This window comes from Capricornis sumatraensis, chromosome 1 (assembly GCF_032405125.1).
Source record: "Capricornis sumatraensis isolate serow.1 chromosome 1, serow.2, whole genome shotgun sequence".
In the NCBI taxonomy this organism is placed as follows: Eukaryota; Metazoa; Chordata; class Mammalia; order Artiodactyla; family Bovidae; genus Capricornis; species Capricornis sumatraensis.
This window is the reverse complement of record NC_091069.1, coordinates 20,119,295-20,135,787: the sequence shown is the minus strand read 5'-3', so window position 1 is coordinate 20,135,787 and position 16,493 is coordinate 20,119,295. Positions and strand designations below refer to the sequence as shown.

Here is a 16,493-nt window from a genome sequence, read left to right as displayed (position 1 = left end):
TTGATATGTATGTTACATGTATATGTTACCGAGTCCGAGCTTACTCTGCTCACTGTGGGATAGGCCAGTCAATCCGAGATCAAGTGTTGGGATGAGGAGGGGACTTTATTCGGGAGCCAGCTGACCAAGATGGCGGCCTGAAGTGAAAGTCATGTTTGACTTTTTGTGACCCTGTGAACTCTACAGTCCATGGAATTCTCCAGGCCGGAACAGTGGAGTGGATAGCTGTTCCCTTCTCCAGGGGATCTTCCCAACCCAGGGATCGAACCTAGGTCTCCTGCGTTGCAGGCATTCTTTATCAGTGAGCCACAGGAAAGCCCAAGAATACTGGAGTGGGTAGTCGATCCCTTCTCCAGGGAATCTGGTAGCAAATTCAAATGAGTCCCATGAGCCACCAAGACAGGCTCCTGGGAGATGACAGAACTTTGGAATTTTGTAACTTCTGGAACTTTGGAGGGTCCAGAAGTTCTCTGCCAAGAAGAGCGTGTGAGTGAGGGCTCGACTGCAGCCCACAGAATCTGCCTGTTAGTAGTAGCAGCAGTGTGAGTCGTTCAGCTGTGCCCAGCTCTTTGAGACCCCGTGTACTGGAGCCCACCAGGCTCCTCTGTCCATGGGATTCTCCAGGCAAGAATACAGAGTGGATAGCCATTTGCCCCTCCAGGGGACAGAATTTGCCTCCTTCAGTTCAGTCGCTCAGTCCTGTCCGACTCTTCGCGGCCCCATTGACTGCAGCACATCAGGCCTCCCTGTCCATCACCAACTCCCAGAGTTTGCGCAAACTCATGTCTGTTTAGTCAGTGATGCCATCCAACCATCTCATCGTCTGTCGTCCCCTTCTCCTCCTGCCTTCAATCTTTCCCAGCATCAGGGTCTTTTCCAGTGAGTCAGCTCTTTGCATCAGGTGGCCAAAGGATTGGAGTTTCAGCTTCAGCATCAGTCCTTCCAATGAACACCCAGGACTGATCTCCTTTAGGATGGACTGGTTGGATCTCCTTGGAGTCCAAGGGACTCTCAAGAGTCTTCTCCAACACCACAGTTCAAAAGCATCAATTCTTCAGTGCTCTGCCTCTGCCTCCTTAGTGAGCTAATTAGTGTTTCGAGGTGCTAAGCAGAGTGTGGAGTCACTGGGAGGGTGAGCAGGTATGAGGAGGCCCTCAGAAACAGCTTCCAGAATGTCACAGCCCTGGGAGGGGAGTGGCTGCGGCCACCTCCACAGCTGTCCTGTGACCAGGAGGGCCGCCCAGTCAGGGCGCCGGGGACTGACCCCCAAAAGCAGCCGGCCCAGCTGACCCTGAAGGACCCGCCACTGCATCTCTGAGCTTCCAGAAGGGTCCTGGGCTTTGCGTTCTGCCCTCCCACTGCTCTGGAGAAGCCTGACGGCCAGGGTGTCACATCCAGCCCCCTTCCTGACTGGCAGTCACGGTCAGGGTCTTAGCCTGCACAACAGTGACCACTGGGCAGTGCCACCAGGACCTCGGGGGCCTTGGACAAAAGACAGTTTCTGTTTGTTATTCCTAGTGGGTGCTGGGGAGCAGTGGGAATTACGGAGGGCAAATTTAGTCGAAGCTGTTTGTTGTCTGATGTGTTTAGGTATCAAAGCTGGAGGTCGAGGGCTGAGGTCCCCAAGGGCTCAGGGGACTTCCATCTGAAGTCCTGGCCGGGTCGGTCCTGGCTTCTCGTCTCCTTCCTGTGGGCTCTCGGGGCTCTGGTGCTCCAAACAGACTGCAGGGCTCCCAGGGCTGAGGGGGTGGCCGGAAAGCAGACAGGGGCAGCTGGAGAGGGCCCGGGACACGGGGTGTGGGCAAGAGAGGGTGAAGGGCTGGCCCTGGGGACCAAGCACAGGAAGTGTGGCGGAGACAGCCAGGCGTAGCCCGCCGTCACCTCACGATGCTGTCGTTAATCATCTCAGGGCCAAGAGCGCTCCCTGCTCTCCATAACCTCACTCTCTGTGTTCTTCTGAAATCCTCTGCTGCTCTGAACACCAGAAACTGGCTGTACTTGGCCACGGAGCTGCAGTTCTTCAGTTCTGGGCTGTCTCCTGTGAGCAGCTGAGGGCAGCGGAGGAAAGAGGGCATAAGGGTGCCCTGTCACGGGGCAGGGAGGAGAAGCCGGCTCTGGAGGAGAGAGAGGCGGCGGGGAGGAGGGGCACGCCAGCTCACCCTGGATCCCGGATGGAGTCTCAGTTATGGTGAGGTATACTTTCAGGTTTCACTTGCACAGAGAATCTAGACAGTTGACTAAGTGTCCCCCATGGTTTCAATAAACCCAGCTCATGCTCAGATCCCATGCTTTTAGTGCGAGCGGTTCCTGCTTTGGCACGTGCCACGGGGATGGCCCTGGCCTCCACCCTGGTTAGACTGTTAGTCAGTGGACGGTTACATCATGTAGGAAGAGTAACATAGGGAAGCAAAGAAATTCCTTTTAAAAAAATCTTATTGAATGGAGAACAATGTGGAGATTCCCTAAAAAAACTGGAAATAGAACTGCCATATGACCCAGCAATCCCACTGGTGGGCATACACACTGATGAAACCAGAATTGAAAGAGACACGTGTACCCCAATGTTCATCGCAGCACTGTTTATAATAGCCAGGATATGGAAGCAACCTAGATGTCTATTGGCAGACAAATGGACGAGAAAGCTGTGGTACATATACACAATGGAATGTTACTCAGCTATTAAAAAGAGCACATTTAAATGAGTTCTAATGAGGTGGATGAAACAAGCCTATTATACAGAGTGAAGTAAGTCAGAAAGAAAAGCACCAATGCAGTATATTAACGCACATATATGGAATTTAGACAGATGGTAACAATGACCCTATATGTGAGACAGCAAAAGAGACACAGATATAAAGAACAGACTTTTGGACTCTGTGGGAAAAGGTGAGGGTGGGATGATTTGAGAGACTAGCATTGAACCATGTGTATTACCACATGTGAAACAGATGACCAGTCCAAGTTCAATGCATGAAACGGCACTCGCAGCCGGTGCCCTGGGACAACCCAGAGGGATGGGATGGGGAGGGAGGCGGCAGGGGAATTCGGGATGGGGGACACATGTGCACCCATGGCTGATTCATGTCAATGTATGGCAAAGACCCACCACAATATTGTAAAGTAATTGGCCTCGAATTAAAATAAATTAATTAATTAAAAAATCTTATTGAAGTATAGTTGACTTACAATATTGTATTAGTTTCAGGGGCATAGCAAAGTGATTCATATACAAATATTTTTTTTATTTTCCATTAAAAATGATAAATTACTGAATATAGTTCCCTGTGTTATATAGTAATTCTTTACTGTTTATCTATTTCACATGTGATACTGTCTTCTTCTTAATCCCATACTCTTAAAGTATCCCTCCCTCCCATCCTTCCCCTTAGGGAACCATAGTTTTTTCCCCTATGTTTGTGAGTCTGTTTTTGTTTTGTAAATAAGTTCATTTATACCCTTTTTTAGATTCCACACATTAGTAATATCATAAAATATTTGTCTTTGGCTGTCTGACTTAATTCATCTAGTATGATCATCTCCATGTCCATCCATGTTGCTGCAGTTGGCATCATTTCATTCTTCTTTATGGCTGAGTAATATCCCATTATATATATATGTATCTCACGTCTCCTTTATCCACTCATCTGCCAATGGACATTTAGGTTGCTTCCCTGTCTTTGCTGTTGTAAATAGTGCTGCCTTGAACATGTGCATGTATCTTTTCAAATTAGAGTTTTCATCTTTTCCAGATGAATGCCCAGAAGTAGGATATATTTTAGTTTTTGAGTCCCTAATGTTCTCCATAGTGGCTGTACAAATTTACATTCCCACCAACAATGTAAAAGGGTTCCATTTTCTCCACACCTTCACTAGCATTTATTATTTGTAAAGTTTTTGATGATGATCATTCTTATCGGTGTTGAAATGACTGTAGTTTTGATTTGCATTTCTCCAATACTGTAATTAGCAATGTTGACCACATTTTCATGTCCTTTTTTGACCACCTGTGTGTCTTCTTTGAAGAAATGTCTATTTAGGGCTTTGGCCCATGTATTTTGATTGAGTGGTTTGGGTTTTTTTGATGCTGAGTTGTATGAGCTATTTGCATGTTTTGGAAGTTAAGCCTTGTCAGTCGCATCATTTGCAAACATTTTCTCCCAATCAGTAGGTTGTCTTTTTGTTTTGTTGTGATTTCCTTCACTGTTCCAAAGCTTATAAAGTTTGATTAGGTCCCATTTGTTTATTTTGAAGTGAAGAGCTTTCCTGCAAGCATCAAAGGCTGATGATCAACAGCAGCAGTGACAACGATGGATGTGTCTGGAATCTGTTGAGTGCCTGCTGTGTGCCCAGGTGCTTGACTTTCATTAAGTCATTCCATTTATCCCTTGAAGCAAGGAGGCTGTTCCCATTTTGAAGTGGTCTTGGCTGGGAGTTCCTGCCCTGGCACGTGGCTCTAGCTCCTTCTTTTCCCTCCCTCTATCTTAGACTCTGTTTGTCATTTTGCCCCAGGACCAGCCATAGGAGAGCTGCTCCAACCTGGGGCCTAGCCTATCCCTGCTGTTCTGTGAGTGCTGGCTGCCCCAGGGACATCTTTGGAACCTGGGATGTGCGAGATAGGACTTAGGTGTTTTGTCAGCCTCCACTGTCCTCACAGCCTGGCCTTTACAGGCTGTATGATCTTGGGCCAGCCCTTGATTTTCCTTGGTCTCAATTTCTTCATTTTAAAATGGGGATCACCATACCCGAGGGCTTCCCAGTAGCTCAGTAGTAAAGAACCTACCTGCCAATGCAGGAGACGCAGGACACAAAGGTTCAATCCCTGGGTCGGGAAGATCCCTTGGAGAAGGAAACGGCAACCCACTCCAGTGTTCTTGCCTGGAAAATCTCAGAGACCGAGGAGCCTGGTGAGTTACAGTCCATGGGGTTGTAAAAGAATTGGACACAAGTTAGCGACTGAAACAACATCAACAGAAACAACCATACCTGCCTTGTAAGGTTATTGAGAGGGACACAGTTGGCACTCAAAATATGGTAGTTCCCTACCATGTGCAAACTAGCAAAATGTTTTGGGGATTGTGGACACTGGCTTTGCTCCTGGAGCTGTGGGTGAGGGTGGTCCTGGGTGGAGTCAGGTGTGAGTCCTGGAGGCCACACATCCCAGCTGGGACATCCCACGGGCATGATGGCTGATCTTTGGGGCTTCTCTGTGTCCTCAGGCGGGTGTGGGGGGTGTTATTCCATGCACACTCACTGGGATATCTCTGCAGCCCATAATAGTGTCCCCATCTGGAAGAAGTCTGCTCTTCCCTGTCTGCACAGTTACCTAGCCTGTCATGTGAACCTGACCCCACTTCCCGGGCCACAGCTGAGCGGAGCCAGGCAGCTCCCTGACTGCAGCTGGCTGGAAATACCTTCCAGGGAACATTGGCATCAAGCACTGAGTGACTCTGTTCTCAGTCCGTCTCATCAGTAGGCGAACCATCAGCTCAGGGGCCATTCTTCTCATACGTGCATTTAGAATGTCCCCAAGCCTGTAGAAAGCTTGCAAGAATAGTTCAGTGAACACCCATATGCTCTTAAGTTTATCAGTTGTTACCATTTTTATCCACCTTTGCTTTATCCATCACTCGCCTACAGACCACCCACATTTTTGTTGTTATTGTTAAACCATTTACAAGTTAGTTACAGACATGACGCTTCATAACTTTGTCAACAAATGTCCGTCTCGTCAAAGCTATGGTTTTTCCAGTAGTCATGTATGGATATGAGAGTTGGACTATAAAGAAAACTGAGTGCCGAAGAATTGATGCTGTGAACTGTGGTGTTGGAGAAGACCCTTGAGAGTCCCTTGGACTGCAAGGAGATCCAACCAGTCCATCCTAAAGGAGATCAGTCCTGGGTGTTCATTGGAAGGACTGATGCTGAAGCTGAAACTCCAATACTTTGGCCACCTGATGTGAAGAACTGACTCATTTGAAAAGACCCTGATGCTGGGAAAGATTGAAGGCAGGAGAAGGGGATGACAGAGGATGAGATGGTTGGATGGCATCACTGACTCAATGGACATGAGTTTGAGTAAACTCCAGGAGTTTGTAATGGACAGGGAGGCCTGGTGTTTTGTAGTCCATGGGGTCACAAAGAGTCGGTCACAACTGAGCGACTGAATTGAACTGATGATGCTTTACCCCTAAATAACATATATCTTGTAAGAAGAAGGATGTTCATTTACATATCCAGGTATAATTAATGTGCAAATTTAAGCTGATATCTAATCTTTAGTCCCTATTATCTGACATTTAGTCCATTATCTAATACTTAGTCTCAAGGTGTCCTTTAGAGCTGCTTATGTTTAATTCGGGAGCTGGTCACCTTGACCTGGGTTATGTCCTCAGACTTCCTTTGTCTTGTATGACCTTGACGTCTTGAAGGGAGCCTGGTGTTTCTCCAGTTCCCCTCAGGTTATGAGGCAGGTGGGAGTGCTCCCTGGGTGAGCCTCCGCCCCCATGGGGCCCATGATGTCAGTTCCATGTGGACCTGTGAGCAAGAAACGGGCTGGTGTATCCCCCTGCATTGCTGTACCAACTCTGTAAAGGTCCCCTGGAAGCTGGGAGATTCAGGGCTCACAGAAGGCTCAGAGCTCAGAGAAGCCCTGAGCTGGGGACGTCCTAGGAATCTGTCCCCCCACCCTACCCCACCTCCCTACTGAGTCGTGCAGAGGAGGATGCTGCATGGTGTAGGACTGGGCCAGGGTGAATAAAGTCCTTGGTTTAATTTCCAAATTGGTAGAGGATGGCAACAATACTTACAAAGGAGATGGTTTGGTTAACGGGCCAGGCACAAACTCTGTGCTCAATACACCTCACTTCTGTCAATGACTGTGCTCCAAGGAAGTGGTGAAGCAGGGTGAGCCCCAGCCCCCACCCCACCCCCTGCCCAGGGCAGACAGAGAAACTCCCCTAGGGTCCCTCCAGGCTGCAGGGGCTCAATCACCTACATTCTATTTAACCTTGATTACTCTCATGTCCTGGGAGTTCCCAGAATGCCTCTTTCTTTGACATACTCTCTCTAATGGAAATAGCTTTTTTGTTTTTGTTTTCTGGGCATAAATGTAAAATGGAGCTTGCTTATAGCAAAAATGCAGATTGAGCCTTTAAGGAGCCACCGGCAGCTGTCTTTGACCAGCCCAGTCCCGGTTGGGTACTTGGCTGTCCTGTGATGCTACTTTGATGTGACCTTGACCCTGACTGTACTGACCTCTGACTTTTGTCCAGGCTGTTGACCTCACATTGGACAGGGAACACAGTTTTGTCTCAGATTCTGAAAAAGAGGGCTGCAGCCTCCAAGTCCAAGTGCAGAGGGCTGTGTCCTGTTGTGAGTAACCTTGTCTCATTCCAGAATCAGGCCTGGTTTGTTCCATTACACTCTGCAGGGGTCAAGGGTTGGCAGTGAAGTGGGTGTCCTGAGTAACCCCTGATAACACCGAAGACCTATTCTTGGTGGTAATGGAGGGTCCTGCAGGTTGGGAAACAGTTCCCCTTTTCCAAGGATCCAAAGCCTGTCCTTGAGCAGAAGAGGTCTAAATTTTGCTAAATACTGGGGACTCAAGTTTTGGAGGATTACGGAGGTCCAGTACTGTACAGTGACTGAGTGTAGTCTCAGGCCTATAGTCAGTCTTTGGAAGTAGGCAGCCGTGCGCTGTTGGGCAAGTGACTTAACCTCTCTGTACCTCAGTTTTCTCCACCTTAGGGCATAATGATACTGAAGTTTGCTGAGAGGAGTAAAGGACTCCAAACACATAAATGACAGTGACATTTAAGGTTAGCTGTGAAACTGAAAAAAGCCCACGAAAGTGTCAGAAAAAGTGGCCATTCTCTCCCCTGGTCCATTTTCCTCTCTCTTCAGGAGGCGGTAGCTGGGCTCCTGCAAAAGACACAGTGGAAAGCCCAGAGACTTGGGCTTTGTCTCCAGAGTTTCAGGATTTTAGCCTCTCGTGAATATAACCTCCCTATCTGCTAACTTTTGGGGGTTGTTATGAGAAGCAAAGTCTGCCCTGGTGGCTCTTGCAGTGCAGAAGACCTGGATTCCATCTCTGGGTAGGGAAGATCCTCTGGAGGAGAGCATGGCAACCCACTCCAGTATTCTTGCCTGGAGAATCCCATGGCCAGAGGAGCCTGGCGGGCGACAGTCCATAGGGTTGCACAGAGTCAGACAAGACTGAAGCGACTTAGCACACACACAAAAGGAAGAAACAAGGGAATAAAATTTAAATGCTTCCCACTGGAAATGTGGGTGATGGCTGTTTCTGTTTGTTTACCTGTGCCACACACACACACACACACACACATGTCCCTCACAGGCTCCTCCCACCTGTGCACCCCCTCTCGCCTCCTCCAAATCCTCTCCCCTCCTCAGCTGTGGAGACAAGACCACTGGCTGTTTTGCTCCTGGGCCACAGCTTTGTCTCAAGGCTGCACCTGCACCGCGAGGGAAAGTCCAGCCCAGCTGCATGAGGCAGAGGAAGAGCAGGACTAACCCACTGGCTTGTTTGCTTAAAATATACCTTTGTTAGTTTATATTTTTGGCTGCACTGTGTGGCATGTGGAATCTTAGTTCCCCAGAGATCAAACTCATGTCCCAGGCAATGGAAGCTTAGCGTCTTAATCACTGGACCACCAGGGAAGTCCTTAAACCATTGTTTTCTAACCAAAAAGAGGGAAGAAGCCCTAACTGCAATTTTTGCCTGGACGTGAGTGGCCCAGACCGTCCTTCATAAAGGGGACACGGGCCACTGACACCACGCTTGGGAGGCAAAGGAGATCAGCACTCAGGGAGTGTCCCCTCCTTCCAGACCCTGGGCCAGCCCTGCTCACGTGAGCATCGCCTGGACCCCAGGCATCCTGCTCCCTTTTCTGGCCTGAGCCCAGGTCAGGTGCCTCCCTGTCTGCCCCGCGGCACAGAGGATGGATCCTGGTCACGGGCTCCCTGGGGCGGCCGGCACTGTCTCAACTAGGACCCGCTGCAGGCAGGCTCCCCTCACTCCAGCTTCACCCTGACGGCCCCGCCCATGACATGGGTAGCGAAAGAGATGGAGACCCTGACTGGAAAGCTGACCCTCTCGGCAGCTTCTGTTTGAGGACCCATGTCTTCCCTGGGTGACGGTATTAGGACGGTGCTCACCCTCCCTAGAGGGGGGCATCCACGGCAAATACACCCTCCCGTTACAGGCACTGCTGTAAACAATCACACAGGGTAACTCATTTAACGCTCCCAACAACCGGACAAAATCGACCATTTTGTCCCTATGTGTGGTGCAGAAAACTGGCTCCCCAAAGACGCCCATGTCCTACACCCTGGGACCCTGCATGCAAAAGGGATTTTGCAGGTGTGATTAAATTAAGGACTGTGGGCTGGAGAGATTGTCCCAGACGTTTGGGGTGGGTCAGTGTAGTCACAGGGTCCTTAAAAGATAGGGGAGGGAGGCAGAGAGAGAGAGAGATTTGAAGATACCGTTGCTGTCCTTCTCCAGGAGAAGACTCTTGAGAGTCCCTTGGACTGCAAGGAGATAAAACCAGTCAATCGGAGATAAAACCATTCAATCCTAAAAGAAATCAACCCTGGATGTTCGCTGGAAGGACCAACGCTGAAGCTGAAGCTCCAAAACTTCGGCCACGTTGGTGTGAAGAGCCAACTCATTGGAAATGACCCCGATACTGGGAAGGATGGAGGGCAGGAAGAGAAGGCGGTGACAGAGGATGAATGAGATGGTTGGATGGCATCACTGACTCAAAAGACATGACTTTGAACAAACTCCGGGAAGTGGTGAAGGACAGGGAAGCCTGGTATGCCACAATCCGTGGGGTCGCAAACAGTTAGACATGACAAGCAACTGAAAAACAACAACAACATTTCTGCCCTTGAGGGTGAAGGAGCCAAGGGCCAAGGAGTTTGAACAGCTTCCAGAAGCTGGAAGAGGTGAGGCGTCAGATTCCTCCAGCCTCCAGAAAGGAATGTGGCCCTACCAACGCCTTCAGTTTAGTTAGTCCAGCAAGAGCTGCTTTGGATTTCTCTCTTCAGGATTGCAAGATAACATGCATGTGTGGTTTTGAGACCCTCAGTTTGTGGTCACCTGTTACAGCAGCGATGGAAACACCACGTCACATATGGGGAAACGGCCCGGAGGCTGCAGTGATCTGCCCAAGGCTGCAGGTGCCTAGAGCCAGGAGCAGGATCCCGACTCAGCGGTCAGCGCTCCTGACCATGTGCATGGCCCCCTCTCGTGGGCCCTGACCCCTAGGGAAGCCCCACCATTGCCGGTTACATGGCCTTGGGCAAGCCCTCAAATCCTGTCCTTCTCAGGTGTGACGATGAGCCAGGAACCCTCTTGACCTCATGTGGGGCTCAGAGATACTGACCCCCAGCTTGTGTGGGATGCTGTCTGAGGCTCTGGTGATGGCTCCCCAGTAGCATCCGCCCAGCCCTCCTCCTAGATGGGCTGCAGCTCCTCTTCCAGCTTCTTCTTCCGGGCTCCTTCCACGAAGAAGAAGTCAAGGCTGATGAGGGTTTTCCCCAGAGGTGTGTCCACCCGGCTGCCCACAGCCCGGTTTGTGGAATTGGGGACAGTGTCAGAGAAGCGAGGCACGTAGTCTGGCAGCTTCACGGGCTCCTTCTTGTTGCCCTGAGGACGAGGGGACAGTGAGAGTCATCTGCTGGGGGAAAGACAACTGGAGAGGCCTGAGCAGGGAGGAGAAGGGGGAGGGGGGCAGGTGGCCTCTGCAGGAAGCATCCTCTGGGGGCCTGACCCCAGACCCCGCTCTGGATCCAAACTCAACTTTCCAGCCCAGACACCCTCTTCATCCTTCTCACCCCAAGGGCTGCCTACCCAGCGGCTTCCCTTCCCAGACTCCTTCACTGGGTTGCTTGACCTGCAATGGCCAAGGGAGGGACCACATTTAACTCTTTCTCCATCGCCCTGGCTAAAGACGCTGCCCCACTCATAATGGGAGCACCATGGGGTTGGTTTTATTTCTTTGGTCAATTTTTACTTTAAGTCTAACACACACATTACATTTATATTTAAAGTCACTCAGTCGTGTCTCTTTGCAACCCCATGGACTATACAGTCCATGGACTTCTCCAGGCTAGAATACTGGAGTGGGTAAGTCTTTCCCTTCTCCAGGGGATCTTCCCAACCCAGGGATAGAACCCAGGTCTCCTGCATTGCAGGAGGATTCTTTACCACCTGAGCCACAGGGAAGCCCAAGATTACCGGAGTGGGTAGCCTATCTATTCTCTAGCGGATCTTCCCCACCAAGGAATCGAACCACTGCGTTGCCAGTGGATTCTTTACCAACTGAGCTATCAGGGAAGCCAAAAATCTGATGCTTGTAGTCTGTTTCCTCCTTTTGGAGACCCCTAGCCCTCCTGCCTGTTACCCTCTCATTCCCCCCTTTTCTTTTAGGAGAATTATGTTGTGTCACCAATTTAGGGACAACACCCCTTATCACCTTGGAAGCAGTTATCGAATGAAAACGACCCCCCTTCCCCTGGGCAACACACACACAAGTACCCAAGTCCCAGCTCAACCCAGCCCCCCAACTCCCCCCCGCCCCCCGACCAGGAAACAGAACCCCATCCGCCTCAGAAGCCAACATTTAACCCTCAGTCACTGTCTCCACCTCCAAGGGGACCGGGTCTCGACCTCTTAACACCAGGAGCTGGCTTGCCTGGTTCTGAACTTTACCGCAAAGGGATCCTGTCTCTGCCCTCCGGCCCCTTTCTCTCACTGTGTGATGTGAGATTCCCCCGTGTTCCTGTGTGTGGCTGTGGCTCCTTCGTTCTCCCTGTTACACGGTATTCTGTGGTGTGGTTGTGTGAATCCTCCACAGGTCACTTCTCTATTCTGCCACGGGGGCATTTGGGCTTGTTTCCAGTTTGAAGGGGGGTCTTAAGGAGGGGTGCTGCCCTGAACATGCTACCTGGTGCCTTCTGTAAACTGAGGATACGTTGAGTAAATGTCTGGATTATGACTAATCTGATAAGCCTTCCCTGTCCTTGTTTATGGTTAACTTTGTGCTGCTCTGTGTCAAATCGAAGTGACAGGACCAGTTTTTAAGAAACAGGATCCTGGCTCTCACCTGGGAAAGTCTGTGCAGAGGTGGCCCCACGGTGTGGGCTTTCTGGGCGGGACGCGGGTCTCAGGGGTCAGGTTACTGATACACAGCCCTGGGCAGGGAGAGACCCTGAAGCCTGGGAGCCCGGATCAGGGGCTCAGGGTTGGAATTCAGATCCTGTGAGCTAAATCTTCCATCTAAGGACCAGCAGCAGCCCCACAAGGCTAGTCTTACAGATGTCACACCATCCCTAAAACCCACAGGGGCCGTGCCAGTGCGGCCACCACCTTGGTTGGCTGGTTACATTGTTCAGTTTGCAGTTTGGTTCTCTGACCATGCTTTTAACAGCCAGATCATTCTTCATTTGCTCATTGCTCTAACATGAACTGAGTGCGAAATAGTTACTGGGTGCTGGGGGGTAAAGACTAGCTGGAGGTGTGTGTTCAGCAATGAAGTCATCTTTGTCCTTTCTCCGAGGAGGCCCATGGCCAGGTAAGATTGTTCATTGCACGTGCCCAAGGAATGGGTGAGATGTCCTGGGGAGTGAAGAATATGGTGATCTCGCCATGCTTGCCAGGAAGAGGCCTCTTGGGTGGGGCCTTGAAGGATGATTAGGAGGCCATTAGGCTAAGTGGGAAGAGCATAAGAGAGAGTGCATCGGTCAGTGTGGAGCGAGCAAGGAGCGGGAGGAGGCAGGGCTGGATCATGGGAAGTGCTGCAAACCGTCCTGGAAAATGCAGATTTATGGAAGGATTTTAAACCAGGGAGAGAGAGAGAGAGTTTTGCAGTTTAGAAAGGTTACTCTGGTAGCCACGTGGAGGATGGATTGGGGCTGGTGATATTAGATGCAGGGAATTTGTTTACAAGTGTGTTCACTCAGACTCATCCTCTATGTGGGGCCAACCTCACCTCACTCTATCTTGCTGATACCGTCGGACCGGGAGAAACGTGTTAGCAGCTGGTACTTAGCAGTTCCAGCGAGTTCATCTCACTGCAGTCAAGGAACACTGGGGAAAATTCATTTCTAAATGCTCTACAGAAGTATTTTATTTCCCATCAAATCCAGAGTTTCTGGAAACAAGGTTGCATTTTATTCATCTCTGTCCATTCCAGCATCTAGCACCCAGCAGGTCCTCAATAAACAAGAGATGAATGAATAAACACTCCAAGTGCAAGCATTTCAGATGGGAACATGGTTTGTCTTACCATGGGGTCATAGTCTTTCAGGAAACTCCAGTTCTGAGCCCTGGAAAGGAAAGCATGATGACAGTGTGATCCTCCCTATGGCGTTTTTACTTTCATTTTAACAGGGTCACTCAGATGGTAAAGAATCTGCCTGCAATGCAGGAGGCCTGGGTCCTATCCCTGAGTCAGGAAGATCCCCCGGAGGAGGAAATGGCAACCCACTCCAGGATTCTTGCCTGGAGAATCCCATGGACGGAGGAGCCTTATGGGCTACAGTCCATGGGGTCTCAGAGTCGGACACGACTACATGACTAACACTTTTACTCTATTTCAAGGGAATAAGTTGCGGCCACAAATGCGTGTATTACATCATGCAGGAACTACAATCATTAAGTGGGACAAACTCCAAGGATCAACATTTCAATAGAGAGGAACGTCTGATTGCAGGGGGTGTGGCAGGTGGATCAGGAAACCGGAAGCCATTTCACCCCAAGCGTCTGCCGCGGTGGGGTCGGGTGTGTGGGGGCCGGGGCGGGTGTATGGGGGCGGGGTCGGGTGTGTGGGGGTGGGGTCGGGTGTGTGTGTGTGGGAGTGGGGTCGGGTGTGCGGGGGGTGGGTCGGGTGTGCGTGGGCGGGGGGTCGGGTGTGCGGGGGGCGGGGTCGGGTGTGTGTGTGGGAGTGGGGTCGGGTGTGCGGGGAGGGGGTCGGGTGTGCGGGGGGCGGGGTAGGGTGTGTGTGTGGGGGCGGGGTCGGGTGTGTGGGGGTGGGGTCGGGCGTGTGTTTGGGGGTGGGGTCGGGTGTGTGTGGGGGTGGGGTCAGGTTGCGGGGGGCGGGGTGGGGTGTGCGGGGGCGCGGTGGGGTGTGCGGGGGGCGGAGTCGGGTGTGTGTGTGGGGCGGGGTGGGGTGTGCGGGGGCGCGGTCGGGTTGCGGGGGGCGGGGTCGGGTGTGCTGGGGGGTGGAGGGGGTGGGGGGGGTGGGGGGGGTGGGGGGGTGGGGGGGGTGGGGGGTTGGTCTCCCAGTCTTTGGTGAAGAAAAGCCGGCTTTCATCTTCACAAAGCTTGGTAACCTTCCAGGGCGTGCGGCAGAGGAAGGTGGGTGGTGCTGGGGAAGTGATACTGAGAAGAATGGTGTTATCTGTGCTGGCAGTTTCATTTTTAATCTATTTTTAAAAAGTCAAATAATTCTCCAAGACTTAGAAGAAAAAAAAAGTTTCTCTGCCCCAATCCGCACAGACCACAAACACCATGACCTAGAGTCATGGCACCAGGGGGACCCTGTCTTTGTAAATGTCCCCTGTACCCCAACACACACACACACTCCATCTCTCCGACTCCAGTCCATCCATCAGCAATTCTAATTCTACCACTAAAACCTCCCTTGAATTCTCCTACCGGTCCCCAGCTCAGGCCACCATGGCAGCTCTGCTGTCACTTTAAATGTCACTTTGCCCTGTCCCCTCCACCTCACCAGGCACAGCAGCCAGACTGGTCATTTAAACTGTAAACTAAAAAAACAAATAAATAAATAAACTGTAAACTATCCCCAGTCAGCCTCTTGCTTAAGACCCTCCAGGGTGTCCCATGACATTTGAAAAAAAGTTATTGGGACTTGAGAAACTGCCCAGCTGCCTCCTCCTACTCCCCTCACTGAGGCTCTTGTCCCCTTCCTGACCACCCCAGCCACACGTGTAGTCTTTATATTGTGGCTTTTTTTAATACACCAAACTCTTCCATGGCCCTTCTCATACTCGGGTCCCAGCCTGAATGCCACCTCCCCAGACAGGCCTCCGTGAGCCCCCAGAAAAGCAAGACGCCAGTCTGCTCCGTCGGTTCCCTCCTGACACCAGCTGCACGTTGCTCTTGCCTGTGTCTCTGTTGCTTTTTGGCTCCTCGTCCTGAGAGTGAGGACTCCGCGGAGATGGGCCTGGGCCCGTCTTGTCCCCTGTGGCAGCCTGGCACGGCGGCGGCTCTTCTAGGGACTTCTGGACTGAATGATGCCTGAAGGGACACCCTTTGCTGGGTCAGAGGGCCGGCGCCCCTCCCCAGGCTGCTGCCACCCCACGCCTCCCCAGGCTTCCTGACCTCCCCACGCTCCCACCCTCGCAGTTCATCCTTTGAGTTCCAGCTGGAAGGATTATTGCAAAGGGAAGCCGGGCTTCCAGAATGCACATGGTGGAGTCTCACCTCCCGCCTACCTGCCCCTACTCTGTGGGCCCATGCTGGGCTCCCTCACCTCCCCTGGTCCAGGCTCTCGCTCCTTGGCCCAGCACTTTTCTATCAGTGTCCTTCACCTGGCTTACTCCCTCTCACTCCCAGGTCTCGCTTTCTCCGGAAGCTTCCTAGACCCTGAGCTAGGCTGGGGGGCCCTGGGGAGAGGACAGGGCAGGACACTCACCAACGCTGCTGGCTCCTCCTCTCAGCCTCCAGCAGCTCCCTCCACAGCTGGTCCCGCTGCACACCGTCAGCCCCTGGGGCTGACCGCTTGGCCTTCAGGGCCTGGGGGCCACCCGCGGGACCCCTGCCCACCGCAGGGCCTCCTGGGGCAGTGGATGGGACTGAGGCTGGAGGCCTGGTTGAACGCAGTCGGTACTCAGCTGATGTAGTTCTCTGGAGCCCAGGAGTGGGGCGGCTTCCCATGGATGCAAGTGTGTAAGACTCTGTGTGTGTGTGTGTGTGTGTGTGTGTGTGTGAGAGAGAGAGAGAGAGAGACTCTTGCCTGAGCTCAGAGAGCTTTCCCGCATTTATACCAGGAGAGCTGTGCAGAGGTTCTCTTTGGCCCCCCGGATCCTGAGCTCAGAGTGGCCGATGGGGACCAGGCCCTCCAGGCTGCAGAGAGCATTGGAGCCCAGTTGTGTCTGAGCTTCTGTCTGTGTTGACTGCTGCCCTGGGAACGGGCAGCTCCCTAGTGTGCTAAGGAGGGGAGGGCCTTGTGTGTCTATGTGTGTGTGTGTGTGTGTGTGTGTGTGTGTATGTGTGTGTGGGAGAGAGAGAGAAAGAGAGAAAGAGAGAGAGAGAGAGAGAGAGAGAGACATCTGAGCCCCAGGCTTGGGTGGAGAGAGTTCCTGGTCTGAGCCAAGCCAGCTCGGCTGCCCTCAGCTCTGCCCCTCTGCCCCCCTGGCTGGAGACCTCAGTAGAACCTGGGGGAGAGAAGCAGTAAGAAGAGACATGGGTGGGAATCTGCCCCAGGTGGGTGCCGTGG

The 16,493-nt window shown here is 51.8% G+C and overlaps 1 protein-coding gene across 2 annotated transcripts; it reads right to left on the bottom strand.

The window, feature by feature from the left end:
- Positions 1-10,483: 10,483 nt before the first annotated feature.
- CIMIP5 (ciliary microtubule inner protein 5) lies at positions 10,484-15,931 on the bottom strand. Of its 2 annotated transcripts, XM_068987951.1 has the most exons (3): positions 15,690-15,931; positions 13,317-13,356; positions 10,484-10,675 (listed from the first exon to the last, which is right to left on the bottom strand). In XM_068987951.1, the coding sequence occupies exons 1-3, from the start codon at positions 15,929-15,931 to the stop codon at positions 10,484-10,486; spliced, it is 474 nt and encodes a 157-aa protein (XP_068844052.1). The 2 variants fall into 2 exon arrangements, with proteins under 2 accessions (XP_068844052.1, XP_068844061.1); XM_068987960.1 differs by lacking the exon at positions 13,317-13,356 and having other exon boundaries at positions 10,654-10,675.
- Positions 15,932-16,493: the final 562 nt, after the last annotated feature.

What these genes read in the sequence shown, in the direction of transcription:
- CIMIP5 (XM_068987951.1), bottom strand. Translation starts at nt 15,931, where the DNA reads ATGGGAAGCCGCCCCACTCCTGGGCTCCAGAGAACTACATCAGCTGAG. An exon ending in AGGAGGAGCCAGCAGCGTTG is followed by an intron (nt 13,357 to 15,689) that starts GTGAGTGTCCTG and finishes TTTCCTTTCCAG; the next exon opens with GGCTCAGAACTGGAGTTTCC. An exon ending in TGAAAGACTATGACCCCATG is followed by an intron (nt 10,676 to 13,316) that starts GTAAGACAAACC and finishes CCTCGTCCTCAG; the next exon opens with GGCAACAAGAAGGAGCCCGT.